General features: G+C 43.9%; 1 protein-coding gene and 1 non-coding gene across 2 annotated transcripts; both read right to left on the reverse strand.

Moving 5' to 3' along the window:
- Positions 1–811: 811 nt before the first annotated feature.
- LOC148220415 (large ribosomal subunit protein eL37) lies at positions 812–3,586 on the reverse strand. The gene is made up of 4 exons (XM_088155549.1): positions 3,451–3,586; positions 2,560–2,695; positions 2,188–2,272; positions 812–928 (listed from the first exon to the last, which is right to left on the reverse strand). Exons 1-4 carry the CDS (start codon positions 3,451–3,453, stop codon positions 859–861), a joined length of 294 nt encoding a protein of 97 aa, XP_088011675.1. The 5' UTR covers positions 3,454–3,586; the 3' UTR covers positions 812–858.
- Positions 1,030–1,110, reverse strand: LOC148220416 (small nucleolar RNA SNORD72). Its single transcript, XR_015799181.1, has one exon. It is a non-coding gene; the product is annotated as a small nucleolar RNA SNORD72 (small nucleolar RNA).
- Positions 3,587–16,959: the final 13,373 nt, after the last annotated feature.

Genomic DNA, 16,959 nt, shown 5'->3' on the forward strand with positions numbered 1-16,959 from the left:
AGGGAAAAGTGTAAAGCCATTGTGTTAACATGTTCCCAAACTCAGCAAAATAGAGATGAGTGCAGCTGACAAACTCCATGTCCCCCACAGGAGCTTGCTACTTGATAACTACTATTTACTATAGCATGATTTATATATTTATATAAATTTAACTGCACTTGTCTCACCCCACACGTTGTGCACCAAAAAAGGACTGTAGTGGGTTGATCTTGGCTGGGCACCAGGTGCCCACAAAGCTGCTCTATCACTCCCCAGCTGGACAGGGGAGGGAAAATAAAATGGAAAACAACTTGTAGGTTAAGGCAGTTTACTAAAGCAAAAGCAAAAGTTTGTGCACACATGAGCAAAAAGAAAAAAAAGGTTTATTCTCTACTTTCCATTGGCGAGTGATGTTGAGACACTTCCTGGGAAGCAGGGCTTCAGCACGCAGAGCGGTTGCTCTGGAAGGCAAACACTGTAAAGTAATGAATACCCCCGTTCCTCCTCCCTCCCTTAGCTTTTATATCTGAGCTGATGTCACATGGTATTGAATATCCCTTTGGTCAATTTGGGTCAGCCGGCCTGGTTGTGTCCCCTCCCAGGATCTCGTCCACTCCCAGCCCCTTGATGGGGGGGGAGGATGTTGGGGAGACAGCACCGATGCTGTGCCAGTGCTGCTCAGCGGAAGCCAAAACACTGGTGTGTTGCCAGCACCTTTCCAGCTCCCAATGCAAAGCACAGCACTGGGAGGGCTGTGTGGTGAAACAAATTCCAGCTCAGCCAGCCAGACACAATATACCATGTTTCACTGAAATTAAACATGTACAAAAAATGACATTTTCTGGATAAGACAATTTATTTTAACAAATACATGTATCTTTATGACAAACTGGAGGCTGCAACAGCTGCTCGCTTGGGCTTTGGCGTGGTTCCCTCACGGAATCCATTCCTACAAGTAGAAATATGGTTATTATTTTTTGAAAGGTTGACTTTTGCTCCAAGTTATTTTCCAAGAAGCAATGTTTCAAATCAGGTTCACCAGCTTTTTTCAGCTTCTCTCAGTAATGCACTGAAATCACTATGGAGTTCATATGTTCAGAGATTTTTCTTAAGAAACATACTTCACAAACTGTTTGGAATAAGCAATATGTTTTTCTCTCTCTTCTGCTGAAGTAAATGACTTCTTCAAACAGGAAGATTTCATTAACTGAGTAAACACTGCAAGACTGAATCCGATACAGCACATCCACTGAAGGCGTGCCTTACTTTATGTTCCTACTAAGCAGCTCAGCAAAAGATTTCACATTTGTTAGCACTGAAGTGCTAATTGCTTACAGAAATTGACCTCAAGTTTGCTTTGGAGGTGACATTTCTACTTCAACCACTCTCGGAAATCAGGCTGCAGTTGCACATTGTAAGGTATTTTCTGGATGGTTTTGGGAAAGACTGCTTACCAAAAACCCAGATGAATGGATCCCTCAAATACACCAAGTTCTGGGACTTAAAAGACTTACTTTTCACTATTAAATCTAATCTACATTTTTAAGAAAAGACTCTTGAATTGCTTGGGTTTTTTCATCCGTCTTTCTGGTGTATCAGGCCAAAAGTTACAGAGCTGTGCTTTAGAAGATGGAGGTCATACAAAAAGAAATTCTTAGCAAGTTTAACAGTACAGTACCTTTTAAGTACAACAAAGCTTTATAACACATTTTAGAAACCTGTAACTCAGAATCAGATGTTACTTGCTAATTGAACTCCAAATTAAAGAGCAACCACTGAAGTGTTTAAAGCCTTTTTTTTGTGGGCAAGAAAGGATTGGAACGCATTTCAAGAACTGTTTCTTAGAAAAATCCAACTTCAGTGCAACCATCAATTTCAGACTCCCAAAAAGATGTAATGCTACACAAAGTATACCTCTTCAAATGTGAGTGCTTTATTACAATAACCTCTGTGTTCTGTATTATCTACAATTAACAGAAACATCAGTTTGCTATGCATCCTATGTTTTAACAATTAATGAGCTTTTTATAATTGGCAGTATATTCTTTTGAATATATGACATCATCTATTTACACAATATATTTTAAGAGAAACACCATACCTCATCAAGCATACTAAATAAGTGTTAACTTTGAATGATGAGTTTTATAACTCAGTGAAATCCATTGAAGATATCAGATTACACTAGTCTGTAATAAAATGTCGTACCTGAATCGACGGTAGACCCTTTTGAGGTGCCTCATGCGACCAGTACCAGTGGTGTTGCGTCTTTTAGCCTTTGCACTCCAGTTATCTAGAACACAGAAATTACTGTTACTCATCTACACCAAATAATTAGTTGCACGGTATGTTTGAATAGCACAACTATTCAATTTGACAGAAGAAAAAAACAATTATAAATTAAGTAAATTATTATGCGGTAATACTGCACGTTAGCTGAAATATAGTTAAATCAGTATTAATTTCAAAAAAGCTCCTAACACTGCAAGATGAGAAAGTATTCTTTCTTGGCTGGAAAAAAGCCAGATTATTGAAGATGACAAAAAACTACAGGTTTTTAAACTCAACTCTGTTACTTACAGTTTCTCTTACGCTTAGCAGGGTAACCACATTTCCCACAGGTAGATTTCTGCAGATGGTACGCCTTGGACCCACACCGACGACACAAGGTGTGTGTCTTATTTCGTCGCTTACCAAATGATGATGTACCCTTCGTCTGAGAAATATTTCAAGACATTGCACATTGTAAATATCACTATCACTCAAAAGTCATGTAACTCAAAACACAGGCTTCTCTAAAAAACAGTCAAATTCACAAAGTCGAATAAACATGGCAGAGGCACACTGAACTCTGAAACACCGACTCAGTTTCTTTTATAGGTATCCTCCATTTTAAGAAATCAGTTTCTTACACTTCTCTTTGCCATTCCTATCCCCCTGCCCAGTGCTGAAATAAAATTAAGTCACCGAGTGCTTATCTCCAACCCCTTTCTCATCTCCCTTAAATTTATCGGTGATAAACAGTAAACTGCTTTTTCCTCAGGAAAGGTATTTATTTTCATAGATTAACCATACACTCCCAAGAGGCTTTGGCTATCAAACTCCCTCTTGCTACGTTATCTGAAAGGCTTCCTAATCCCTAGGAAGAGCACTTTCCCGGCCAGGCCCGCAGCAAGCACAGAGGGGACTTCGAAGAAGATCCCGCGGTAGCACAGCCCTATACCCCATCGCTGCCTCTTCGCCTAGGACAAGATGTCCCACGCCCCCACTCAGGCCAGGAACGGGGCTGGCTGCCAGGCCTTCAGGCTCAGGTCCCAGCCTCGTCTCCCCGCAGCGCAGCCCCACCTCCGAGCCCGGCCACAGCACGGCGCAGGGCCGCCCCGCGCCCCAGACGAGGCCCACGGCCTCACCAGAGCCCAGCACAACGGCGGATGATGACAGATATTACCGCACCCAAGCCCTAGCACTCACCATCTTCACCGGGGGTTAGGACCAAAAGGCTATGCCCCGCCCCACTTCCGCTGTAGTCCGGCAAGCGCTTCCGGAGACGTGATGGGACTGTTAGGTTGGGCATGGCGGAGGCATCCGGTCCGGTAGCCTGGCTGGATAGGCCTGTGACAATTGATAAAAGATTCGTGTTAATCACAAAAGCATTGGGGTTTGCATAAAACAGAATGCTAAGCTCTGAAGTGAAGCATGGACACTAGATAAAGGAAATTATATGATTAAATAATTCTGTTTAAAATCACCTTGTTATGTTATATTATGTTACATTACATTATGTTATGTTTTTCAAATAAGTTGTATCGGCTACCAGCTTGCGAAATCGAACTTCCCAAAAAGCCCTTCCTGCCTTTGTCTGATCAGTGCTGCCTATCTCAAGGACGAGACTTCCAGGACTTCTCTGGTGGTCATCTACAAGGACCGGATGGCTATCTGTGACTGATTATCACCCAAAGGCTTTGTGAATTTGTGTAAGGATGTTTATTCGACCACTACTGCTTACCTAGCAAAATTATGACAGCAAAAAAAAAAAAATTATTGATTACAACGAGAAACCACAGTATAAAAAGGGACTGCAAACCAAGGTTCGGTGGAGTGTGGAGTGGGCGGTGACCCCTCGCGTTCCCCAGCGCGCTGCTTGCTCTTTCTATATCAAATAAAGCAATTTAAAAATTTTGCTGAATATCGAGACTTTTGTCTCTCATTTATAACAAGAATAATAAATGATATTGTCAAACCAAGGCATCCCACAGTTCCAGATCCATACACAATCCTAAGTCAAATCCCTTCTTCACATCAGTATTATTCTGTACTGGATTTGAAGGATGCTTTCTGGGGGTGTCCAATCACAGAAGGTAGTAAACAATATTTTGCTTTTGAGTGGGAACAGGAGGAAGGAGGAAAAATGATAAAATAACAATTGCCATGGACAGTACTCCCTCAAGGATATACAGAGTCACCAGTTCTGTTTGGGCAAGCTTTGCAGAAAATATTAAGAGAGTTTACTCCACCCTTAGGAGTCAAGTTGTTGCAGTATGTAAATGATTTGCTCTTATCAGGGGAACAGGAAAAGGTGGTTGAAGAGGCTACTGTAAAGCTGCTTAATTTTCTTGCAAAAAAGGGACTTAGAGTATCCAAAAAGAAAGCACAGTTAGTAGAAAAGAAGGTCAAATATGTCAGGAAAATTAATCCACAAACACCAGAGGTTTATGTCCAAAAAGGAGACAGAGGAGTCCTTTTTGCTTTATTCGAATAAAGGGAGAGGCCATGGGACATTCCCCTGGGATCTCTCAAATTTTCGGAGGACGCAGCCTCCTTTTTATCCTATTTTCCCGGCCGCATTTCCCTCTCTCTTTCCCCATTGGCTTAGGTACTTGAGAGGCACAGACTTCCCGGAACGCCTGATACCTGAAATTCCCCTCTAATGTATAACCCTCCCTTTTAATTTTTAATTCTTATAGAATTCATAGTTTTCCCCCCGTTGCTTCTTTCATCTTTCGATATCCAATTTCATTTATCAGCAGCCCTACACTTTGTTTGTAAAGGCAAATATCTCTTTCCATTCATCAATCAGTGGAATCCATCCCATTGTTTCTTTTATCTCTCAGTGCTAGCCTTATCTATAGGCTGATCCACAACTCATTTGTAAAGACAAATTTAACATTCCTCTCAATCCCTCCTCTTTTATTTGTTTAATAATTGTCTTTACAAACTTTAGCTATCATTGACTTAATTTCTTGTTTCTGAGTTCTTTTTGGTTTTGTAATTATTTGGAGTGACATCAATTTCTTTTGTAACCATCTCTGGATCAGTAGGCGTGGCTATTACCTGCATCCCTTTGATCACATGTTGAATAAGTTGTACTAAGCAAGGGATCATGCATGGTAAAAATATTAGAGTTGCTACAGCACATAAGAGGAAAAAAAGTAGTTGTTTAACCCATAGTCCACCAGGTAGCCAAGAAAACATGTCCCATTCCCATAAAGGTTTTTGCTACTTTTTCTCCTAAGGTCAAAACAATTATTTTCCCATTTTTGGCTCCAACCTAACTGATAATATAAAGGTAACATTATTAAGAGAAACATTCTGATTGTGTAATCTAATTTCCTAACTTAATTTTTACTTTCACGTTGTTTTTCACACCACTTGTGGCGAGTGAAGGCACAGAAACAGCTTAACATAAAGAAAACAATGACAGCAAGGGTTGGCCCCCAATGCCTGGAGATCTGAGAGGAGGGATGCCCACACAAACTATTTCAGCAGGCACTCTGTGGGTGGGCACACGAGGCTTCCCCCGATGTCGACGCACTGGCTGCTGCTCCAGTCCACTCCTGCGGAGTGTCAGTCGCGGCTTCCCGTCCTTCTCCTCCAGTTGAGATGTCCAAATCTCTGGGGCTGCAGAGACCTTGACCCGAGTGTGATGGGTCCACCCATGTTCAGCTGTCTTGATGGCTGTTTCTGTGGTCAGTAACACCTGGAAAGGTCCACGCCACTTGGCCACCAGTGGTGCTTCTTCCCACTCCTTAACTAGGACCCAGTCTCCCGGTTGGATGTTGTGAACAGCAAAGTCCAAAGGCAGGGTCTGTGCCAACTGAGCTTCCTGTCGAAGAGATTTCACAAGAGACAGTATCCGAGCCATATATTGTTTTAAATACACATCACTTATCTTTATCCCCCCACTCGGCTGAGAATTACAAGGCTAAGGAATTCCAAAGATCAATTCAAAGGGAGATAATTGAATATCTTCCCTGGGTCTGGCTCTTATCCTTGCTAAAGCCGGGGGCAGGAGCCATACCTACGGCATCTTAGTTTCTATTACCAGCTTCAGGAGATGTTTCTTTATTTCTCCATTCATCCTCTCAACCTGGCCCGAACTTTGTGGGTGCCAGGGGGTATGGAGGTTCCACCGTATTCCTAAAGCACTCATAACTCCTTGAAGAATTTTTCCTGTAAAATGAGTTTCCCTATCTGAATCTATCACTTCCACCATCTCTTATCTTGGAATTTTTTTTGTTCCAAAAATATTTTAACAACTGATCCTGTAGTTGCTGACACAGTTGGAAATGCTTCTGGCCACCCGGTTAATTGACATACTATTACCAGAAGATATTTAAATCTTGCCACTCGAGGCATTTCATTAAAATAATCCACCTGGCCTCTATGGAAGGGACGTACTGCCCAACTCCTCCCTCCCCTGGCCAGTTTCTTTGTAACTTTGTTGTTGGTTTTAGCACAAGTCAAACAGCCTTCAGTGGCTCGCTTTGCCAGGCTAAAGAGACCAACAGCAGTGTTCATTTTGAGGAAGGCTTCTGCCAGTCCTCGGGAGCCCCAATGACTCCCTTCATTAAGTTCTTTTAACAATTGTAAGGCTAGAGCTTTTGGTATCCACTGCTTACCATCCCTTGTAAACCAATTATTTTCTCTTTTCTCTGCCCCACTTTTTTTAATTATCTCAAGTTCCTCTGGTGGAAAAGAGAGTTTCTCTGGCAGCGGTGCAGTTACTGGGAGCAAAGGCAGGATCTTAGAGACTTCTGGCAACAATGCAGCTTTGAGAGCTTCTTCATCAGCCAGTCGGTTTCCTATTGCCTCCTCCGACCATCCTGCCTGATGCCCCTTAATGTGGATTATCGCCACCTTTTTTGGTAAATTCACTGCCTCCAATAGGCGAGAGATTAAGTTCTCGTGAGCTAATGTCTTTCCTTTGCAGCTTAATAAACCTCTTTCTTCCCATAGTTTTCTAAATGCATGTATTACCCCATATGCATATTTAGAATCAGTAAATATATTTACTGTCTTGTCCTGGTATAATTCACAGGCTCTCACAAGCGCGTACAGCTCTGCTGTCTGAGCTGATCAGGTGTGTGGTAACCTCCCCCCTTCCCTTAATTGCTTCCCATTCACGATAGAGTATCCTGTAAATGGTTTCCCTTCTACCACCTTGGAGGACCCATCAATGAACACATTCTCTCCCTCAGGCCAGGGAATATCCCGTAGATCTTCCCTAGCCCGTGTCTGGAGGTCTATAACCTGGATACAATCATGGATTTCTTTCTGGCCCCCCTTTTCTCCAGGGCCATTTAAATAAGAGGCTGGATTAAAAATTTCCCCACCTTTAAATTCTAAATCCTCCTGTTCCATTAAACAAGATTCATACTGTAATAATCGAGCACTCGTCATCCACTTAGAGGCTCTCTCAGTTAACAAAGCTTTAATCTGATGTGGGACTTTAACAATGAGATACCCTCCCCTTGTCAGCTTTCGGGCCTCAGCCACCATCAGAGCTGTGGCTGCACAGTTCTGCAGACGATGGGGCCAGCCTCTGGCACCGGGTCTAACAACTTAGAAAAACAGGCAACAGGCCTCCGTGTTCCCCTATGCTCTTGCACCAAAATTCCTTTAGCATGACCCTGTTTGACATCCACATATAGCTGAAATTCTTTTTCTGTCTCTGGAAGAGCCAAGACTGGGGCCTTAACCAATTTGTCTTTTAATTTCTTAAAGCTTTTTTCTCCTTCTGGTGTCCATACCACAACATTAGGACTGTTTTGAGTTAAAAAGTTATATAAAGGTCTGGCCACCACAGAAAATTCCTCGATCCATGCTCTACAGTACCCCACCAACCCTAAAAACTGCCGTAACTCCTTTTTAGTCTGGGGTAATGGTACCTGTAAAATCCCTTGTATCCTTTCTGGATTAATACACCGTAACCCTTAGGACAGAATGTGTCCCAAATATTTGACCTTCTTTTCTACCAACTGTGCTTTCTTTTTGGATACTCTAAGTCCCTTTTTTGCAAGAAAATTAAGCAGCTTTACAGTAGCCTCTTCAACCACCTTTTCCTGTTCCCCTGATAAGAGCAAATCATCTACATACTGCAACAACTTGACTCCTAAGGGTGGAGTAAACTCTCTTAATATTTTCTGCAAAGCTTGCCCAAACAGAACTGGTGACTCTGTATATCCTTGAGGGAGTACTGTCCATGTCAATTGTTGTTTTATCATTTTCCCTCCTTCCTCCTGTTCCCACTCAAAAGCAAAATACTGTTTACTATCTTCTGTGATTGGACACCCCCAGAAAGCATCCTTCAAATCCAGTACAGAATAATACTGATGTGAAGAAGGGATTTGATTTAGGATTGTGTATGGATCTGGAACTGTGGGATGCCTTGGTTTGACAATCTCATTTATTATTCTTAAATCCTGCACCATTCTGTAGGTTCCATCTGGTTTTTTAACCGGCAGGATAGGAGTGTTATAGGGAGACATACACGGCTCTAAAAGACCTGCTTTTAGCAGGGACTCAATAACAGGCTGTAACCCCTTCTTTCCCTCCCTTGAAAGAGGGTATTGCTTTTTAGACACCACTTGTCCTGGTTGCTTCAAAGTAATTTGGAGAGGCTCTATGTCCAGTTTCCCATATTTCCCTGGAGCTGCCCATACTTCCGGATTTATTTTAGCATAAGCCTTTTCAGACATTTTACACAAAGATATCACAGTTTCGGACTCCGTGTCACTTCTTACAATGCTAATTTGCATTCCCATTCTAGCCATCAAATCTCTTCCCAGTAAATTACAATCACAATTAGGAACAAACAAGAATTCATGCAGTTCAAATCTGTCCCCCACATCTATTAACAGCGGTTGAATAAAATGCACTCGCTCATCCTTCCCGCTTACTCCTTGAATAACCAAGGATCTTTTTGACAATTTCCCCCCCTTAGGTATAAAATTTAAGGTGGACCGAGAGGCCCCCGTGTCTACCAAAAAACACACCTCCTCTCGATCCGGACCCACCTTAAAAGTTATCAAGGGCTCCTGAGTGGTGGGTCCTTGGTATAATAGGAGCCCCTGACACCCCTAACAATCCATTTCTATTATTCTCTGGACTTCCTCCTCCTGAGGGTCCAGTTGTTTTTGCAGACACTCGTTTTTCCAATGCCCTTCTGCCCTGCAGACAGCACACTGGTTCTTCCCCAGCCGCTGTTTGGGTCGGCTGTCCCCTGCCGAGGAGGGAATCCTTTTGCCACTTCCTTGTGACCGACCCCGTCCCCTCTGTCCCTGGGGACCCCTTGGACCCTGCGGTTTATTCCTCTGGGGCTGCAAAAACTCTGCCATCATCTTTGCTTTAGCTTCTGCCTTTTCCTCATCCCTTCTTACACATATCTGCTGCGGTTTTCTAACCAATTCCTTTAGAGGCTTATTTTGCCACTTTTTATCTTTTTGTACCCCTTCCGTATATCAGGCCAGGCTTTAGTAACAAATTGTACTTTAAGCAATGTGTTGAAGGCTGGCCCTTCAGGATCCATCCCCCCGTGCTTCCTCAAGGCATCCCTAATCCTCTCCAACCAATGAGGGCTTTCCTGTTTCTCCTGTTCTAACGACATAGCCTTAGCTATGTTGTTAGTTCTGGGAGCCGCAGACTTGATTGCCCTGATCAAATAAGCACGGCAATCACGGTGAGCCAGACTGGCCTGGTTATTTGGGTCCCACTGGGGGTCTGCCTGGGGGATGGCATCACCCACCGTAGGTGCATTGGGTCCAGCCCCCCCTGCTGCTTGTGGATGTTCATCCTCCCACAGCTGCCGAGCTTTCAGCAAAATCATTCGTTTCTCTGATGACTCAAACAAAATTCCCAAAAGAAAATCCCAATCCTTCCATGTATAATCCGCATTTCCCAAATATTCCTCTATCTTTTCCCCCACCCCTATGGGATCATCCAAATATGGGGGTAATTCTTTTTTTCAACCCTCTTATATCCTGGGTAGTGAGTGGTACAATTACAAACCCAAATCCTCCCCCTTGACCCCCCAAAGGAACTTGACGGAGTGGCATCTGGTGTACCCCTGTCTCTTGGGGGGCTTCTGATGCCCTAAACTGAGTTCCTCTTCTAGTTCTGGGGGGTGATACAACATGCTGCTCCCCTCCCCCTACACCATTATCCTTTTCAGGTGGGGCTGTAGGAATAACATTTCCCTGATCCCCTTGCTCTGAAAGTTGAGGATACAGACGACCTGCAGCTGGCTCTGGGTCAGCTAGCAACACTGGAGGACAAGACGGGGGAAGGTGCTGAAAAACATTCCAATCCTCACCACTTTCCTCTAAATACCTTCACAAAATTCGACACAAATGAATTTTATCTGTTCCATAAGTAGCCATATAAGTCCCCTTGCCAACTTATACTCTGGCCACACAAAATAACAATATTTTACCATCATTTCCATAGTTACTTCTGGGTGAATATACAATCTTTCCCAAGACCTCAGCATTCACCCCAAGGGACTCTCCGGGGGTATTATGGGATCGTCATCCCATTTGCCGGGGCCCCTTCGCGGCTTTACCTTTTCAACCCTCTCTGGGTGCCCCGTTTTACCTGTGCTACCCTCCATGGGTGCCCTCCCAGGTTTACCTGTGCTACCCTCCATGGGTGCCCTCCCAGGTTTGCTCCCCGAAGATCCCATTTTACTCACCGGTGAGATTTTCAGTAGTCCTTCCCTGCGGACTCTTCACGGACCCCCCTGGTCCGCCACTCGTCTGTCTCCTGGACAGTCTCGGGAACCCAATCAATCGCCCGGTGCCGGCCGGCACCAAGGGGAGCTGATCACCAAACTGGGTGAGGCGCGCCTTCAGCTCCGCTCGCCGCCCGCCGCCCCGGACGGTGGAAAGATCCCGGACGAGCCCCCAAATTGTCAGGAAAATTAATCCACAAACACCAGAGGTTTATGTCCAAAAAGGAGACAGAGGAGTCCTTTTTGCTTTATTCGAATAAAGGGAGAGGCCATGGGACATTCCCCTGGGATCTCTCAAATTTTCGGAGGACGCAGCCTCCTTTTTATCCTATTTTCCCGGCCGCATTTCCCTCTCTCTTTCCCCATTGGCTTAGGTACTTGAGAGGCACAGACTTCCCGGAACGCCTGATACCTGAAATTCCCCTCTAATGTATAACCCTCCCTTTTAATTTTTAATTCTTATAGAATTCATAGTTTTCCCCCCGTTGCTTCTTTCATCTTTCGATATCCAATTTCATTTATCAGCAGCCCTACAGTTTGTTTGTAAAGGCAAATATCTCTTTCCATTCATCAATCAGTGGAATCCATCCCATTGTTTCTTTTATCTCTCAGTGCTAGCCTTATCTACAGGCTGATCCACAACTCATTTGTAAAGACAAATTCAACATTCCTCTCACTAATTTGCATTCCCATTCTAGCCATCAAATCTCTTCCCAGTAAATTACAATCACAATCAGGAACAAACAAGAATTCATGCAGTTCAAATCTGTCCCCCACATCTATTAACAGCGGTTGAATAAAATGCACTCGCTCATCCTTCCCGCTTACTCCTTGAATAACCAAGGATCTTTTTGACAATTTCCCCCCCCTTAGGTATAAAATTTAAGGTGGACCGAGAGGCCACCCGTGTCTACCAGAAAACACACCTCCCCTCGATCCGGACCCACCTTAAAAGTTATCAAGGGCTCCTGAGTGGTGGGTCCTTGGTATAATAGGAGCCCCTGACACCCCTAACAATCCATTTCCATTATCCTCTGGACTTCCTCCTCCTGAGGGTCCCGTTGTTTCTGCAGACACTCGTTTTTCCAATGCCCTTCTGCCCTGCAGATAGCGCACTGGTTCTTCCCCAGCCGCTGTTTGGGTCGGCTGTCCCCTGCCGAGGAGGGAATCCCTCTGCCACTTCCTTGTGGCCGACCCCGTCCCCTCTGTCCCTGGGGACCCCTTGGACCCTGCGGTTTATTCCTCCGGGGCTGCAAAAACTCTGCCATCATCTTTGCTTTAGTTTCTGCCTTTTCCTCATCCCTTCTTACATATATCTGCTGTGTTTTTCTAACCAATTCCTCTAGAGGCTTATTTTGCCACTCTTCATTTTTCTGTACTCCTTTCCTTATATCAGGCCAGGCCTTAGTAACAAATTGTACTTTAAGCAATGTGTTGAAGGCTGGCCCTTCAGGATCCATCCCCCCGTGCTTCCTCAAGGCATCCCTAATCCTCTCCAACCAATGAGGGCTTTCCTGTTTCTCCTGTTCTAATGACATAGCCTTAGCTACGTTGTTAGTTCTGGGAGCCGCTGACTTGATGGTCCTGATCAAATAAGCACGGTAATCACGGTGAGCCAGACTGGCCTGGTTATTTGGGTCCCACTGGGGGTCTGCCTGGGGGATGGCATCATCCACCGTAGGTGCATTGGGTCCAGCCCCCCCTGCTGCTTGTGGATGTTCATCCTCCCACAGCTGCCGAGCTTTCTGCAAAATCATTCGTTTCTCTGATGACCCAAACAAAATTCCCAAGAGAAAATCGCAATCCTTCCATGTATAATCCGCATTTCCCAAATATTCCTCTATCTTTTCCCCCACCCCTATGGGATCATCCAAATCTTTTTTTTTCAACCCTCTTATATCCTGGGTAGTGAGTGGCACAATTACAAACCCAAATCCTCCCCCTTGACCCCCCAAAGGAACTTGACGGAGTGGCATCTGGTGTACCCCTGTCTCTTGGGGGGCTTCTGATGCCCTAAACTGAGTTCCTCTTCTAGTTCTGGGGGGTGATACAACATGCTGCTCCCCTCCCCCTACACCATCATCCTTCTCAGGTGAGGCTGTAGGAATAACATTTCCCTGATCCCCTTGCTCTGAAAGTTGAGGATACAGACGACCTGCAGCTGGCCCTGGGTCAGCCAGCAACACTGGAGGACAAGACGGGGGAAGGTGCTGAAAAACATTCCAATCCTCACCACTTTCCTCTTCCTCCTCTTTTTCCTCTTCTCCTTTTTTTTCTTAACACATACATTTCTCTTGTTTCTTGTCTGACCCATATTAATCCACATTCCCTTTCAATCCATCCTTTCCAGTTCTCCTCTAGATACCTCCACAAAATTCGACACAAATGAATTTTATCTGTTCCATAATGTGGCCATATAAGTCCCCTTGCCAACTTATACTCTGGCCACACAAAATAACAATATTTTACCATCATTTCCATAGTTACTTCTGGGTGAATATACAATCTGTCCCAAGACGTCAGCATTCACCCCAAGGGACTCCCCGGGGGTATGATGGGATCGTCATCCCTTTTTCCGGGGCCCCTTCGCGGCTTCACCTTTCCAACCCTCTCTGGGTGCCCCGTTTTACCTGTGCTACCCTCCATGGGTGCCCTCTCAGGTTTACCTGTGCTACCCTCCATGGGTGCCCTCCCAGGTTTGCTCCCCGAAGATCCCATTTTACTCACCGGTGAGATTTTCAGTGGTCCTTCCCTGCGGACTCTTCACGGACCCCCCTGGTCCGCCACTCGTCTGTCTCCTGGACAGTCTCGGGAACCCAATCAATCGCCCGGTGCCAGCCGGCACCAAGGGGAGCTGATCACCGAAACTGGGTGAGGCGCCTTCAGCTCCGCTCGCTGCCCACCGCCCCGGACGGTGGAAAGATCCCGGACGAGCCCCCAAAATTGTCAGGAAAATTAATCCACAAACACCAGTGGTTTATGTCCAAAAAGGAGACAGAGGAGTCCTTTTTGCTTTATTCGAATAAAGGGAGAGGCCATGGGACATTCCCCTGGGATCTCTCAAATTTTTGAGGACGCAGCCTCCTTTTTATCCTATTTTCCCGGCCGCATTTCCCTCTCTCTTTCCCCATTGGCTGAGGTACTTGAGAGGCACAGACTTCCCGGAACGCCTGATACCTGAAATTCCCCTCTAATGTATAACCCTCCCTTTTAATTTTTAATTCTTACAGAATTCATAGTTTTCCCCCCCGTTGCTTCTTTCATCTTTCGATATCCAATTTCATTTATCAGCAGCCCTACAGTTTGTTTGTAAAGGCAAATATCTCTTTCCATTCATCAATCAGTGGAATCCATCCCATTGTTTCTTTTATCTCTCAGTGCTAGCCTTATCTACAGGCTGATCCACAGCTCATTTGTAAAGACAAATTCAACATTGGTCTCAGAAGCATGAGCAGTCCTTCGCTGGCTGGTTCAGTGTTTTCTGCTGATAATAGGTTTTGTTTCTCTTATCTTGACAAGGCTAAGGCACATCCTGCTTAGACTTATGATTAATATTTGCTGACTTAAGAGTTACACGAGTTAACTATTGATCAACTCCTTTCACCCTCCTCCCTTTTTCTGGTGATTCTTTACAGATCTTGCATGTCTTGAAAGTAAGTACCTTTCTCCATCTTGTTTCTAAGTTTGTACTTTTGCTATAGAGCATAAGCATCGCAATTCTAAGTACATAAAATCATACAATAACTACTAATACAAAGTGTAAATAACAATGTAATAACACAAGTAACTATTATAAACAAACTATTATAAACAATTGTTTAAGCCAGGATAAGTTGGGTAACCATGCTGTAAGATTATCCCATATCTCTTTAAACCCTCAGTAAGTGTTATCTAAGGTAATCTGATGCAATGCTCTCTTTTCTCCTTGTATCTCCTTTAAAGCATCAGTGTCGTATAATAGGGGATTTTCACCCATAAGGATGCTAGAGGGGATTAGAGCTAGGGCTTGAATTTGGACCCCACTAGCCACTGCTTTTGCTGTTTTGTCTGCCATAGTGTTTTCCAGTTCAGGAATTGTGTTACCCTGGGAGTGTCTTTTACAATGCATTATAGCCACTTTTGAAGGTTTTAACACTGCTTCCAGCAACTGTAAGATTTCAGTTGCATGCTTGATTTCTTTCTTCTCTGAGGTTAATAAAGTCTTCTTTCTAAATAGCCCCATGAGCACCTACCACCCCAAAAGCATACCTTGAATCAGTCTAAATTGTTATGAACAAGCTCCTGTTTGTTCTGTTAATGTTCTGTTAAGTGGGGAAAACACCCTGTTTTTATGTTAATTGTTGCTGTTGTTCTGTTCTAATTCCCACTCCCTGGAATTGTCTTGCCATTGTGCCCTTTCCCTCCCCGTCCTCCCAAAATGATGCCTGGCAAATGAGAAGACCGAAAGTGCTTATGGGACACAACTCAGTAATAAAAAACCCCTAAAAACAATGAGCCAATATAACATCGAAAAACAAAAATGGTACTCCCAAGTAAGAAAAGCAGTGAAGAAGATGAAATCACCAACCAGGACCCTCCTGCCTTGTCACCATGGCTTGAACAGCACCCGATCGACATGATACCGCTGGACTACGAGCCACCCAGTGTCTTCTGCGGGACTCCTGTGAGGACAGAAGGCCCAGCTCTGCTGCACAGCAAAGCTCAATTCCTCCTCCTCTGGATCGTCCATCGGGAGCAGCGGTGGTGCACGTGACCTGTCGGGCTCCCACCCAGAGCTGATTTCTCAATAAAGGCATTAAAAAGGAGCTGCTCTCCTTGCCATTATTCATTTCAATTCCCAGAAAAGTTTTCAGTGCTTTGGTTGTAGTTGGCTGGGGCATTTGACAAATTGTATCTTTCCTGTTATTTCCCAAGGTTATTTCTCTTCCTGCCAGTTCATATCTCAGATATGTAACTTTCTGGAGGACTAGCTGGGCCTTTTTAGGGGAGACCTTATATCCACTCAGTCCCAGAAAATTCAGAAGACTCACAGTCCAGTCCTTGCAGTCTTCACGGGTTCTTGTTGCTATTAGTAGGTCATCAACGTACTGCGGAAGTGTACCTTCACCAAGTGCAAGTGGTGGTGTCCAGGCTTTCAGTTCTTTAGCTAATTGATCTCCAAATATCGTGGGGCTATTTTTGAATCTTTGTGGCAATACAGTCCATGTAAGTTGTTTTTTTTTCCTCTTTTGAGTTTTTCCCATTCCAAGGCAAAAATTTCCTGACTGCTTTCAGCTAATGGCAGACAAAAGAAATAATCTTTTAGATCTAAAACTGAAAACCACACCCAGTCACTCTGTAATTTTGTAAGTCAATCAGCCAAGTTTCAAGAGGATTCCCAGCTCTTGTAGTATCATTGATTAACTTTGCACCCTGGAATAAATGTGAATGGATTTGTCAAGGATGTGTGTTTTCTTCTTGACTGCATTCACATATAGTTAGAAGAGTTTCATAGGAGATATTCCTACTCTGCTGGATAATTTCATACATTATGAAGGATTAGAAATAATTAAATGATTAAAAATGAAATTAATTTCCTTTCAAATTTAGTTTTATTATCCCAAGTAGCTGCTTCTTTTGAATTTTAGTGGGTAAATTGCCTTTATCACATTCTGCACCTACAACTAAGAAGCATGTGTATTGCAGAATGTGCTATAGTCACTACACTGATTGGCATAAATAGGATAAGTAAGGCAAAGTTAAAATACTCAAAACATATGGCATGAAATTCAACAATACATTAGTTTGAGAGCTGGTAGAAAGCTTTTCTGTATTTTATTCATGTCCTATTTGCAGTCCATGGTAACCCCTCCTGGTTTAGGAAGGGAGATTCAATCATTTCTCATGTAGCATTTGCTTGTGTTTTGTTAAGATTCTTTAATTCACTAATGTCGCTGTTACAACACAGAGAGAGAGAAAGACTCACACCTGAC

The sequence above is a fragment of the Sturnus vulgaris genome, chromosome W (genome assembly GCF_052056855.1).
Source record: "Sturnus vulgaris isolate bStuVul1 chromosome W, bStuVul1.hap1, whole genome shotgun sequence".
Taxonomy (NCBI): Eukaryota; Metazoa; Chordata; class Aves; order Passeriformes; family Sturnidae; genus Sturnus; species Sturnus vulgaris.

What these genes read in the sequence shown, in the direction of transcription:
- LOC148220415 (XM_088155549.1), bottom strand. An exon ending in TGCTAAGCGTAAGAGAAACT is followed by an intron (nt 2,273 to 2,559) that starts GTAAGTAACAGA and finishes TCTGTGTTCTAG; the next exon opens with ATAACTGGAGTGCAAAGGCT. An exon ending in AGGGTCTACCGTCGATTCAG is followed by an intron (nt 929 to 2,187) that starts GTACGACATTTT and finishes TTCTACTTGTAG; the next exon opens with GAATGGATTCCGTGAGGGAA.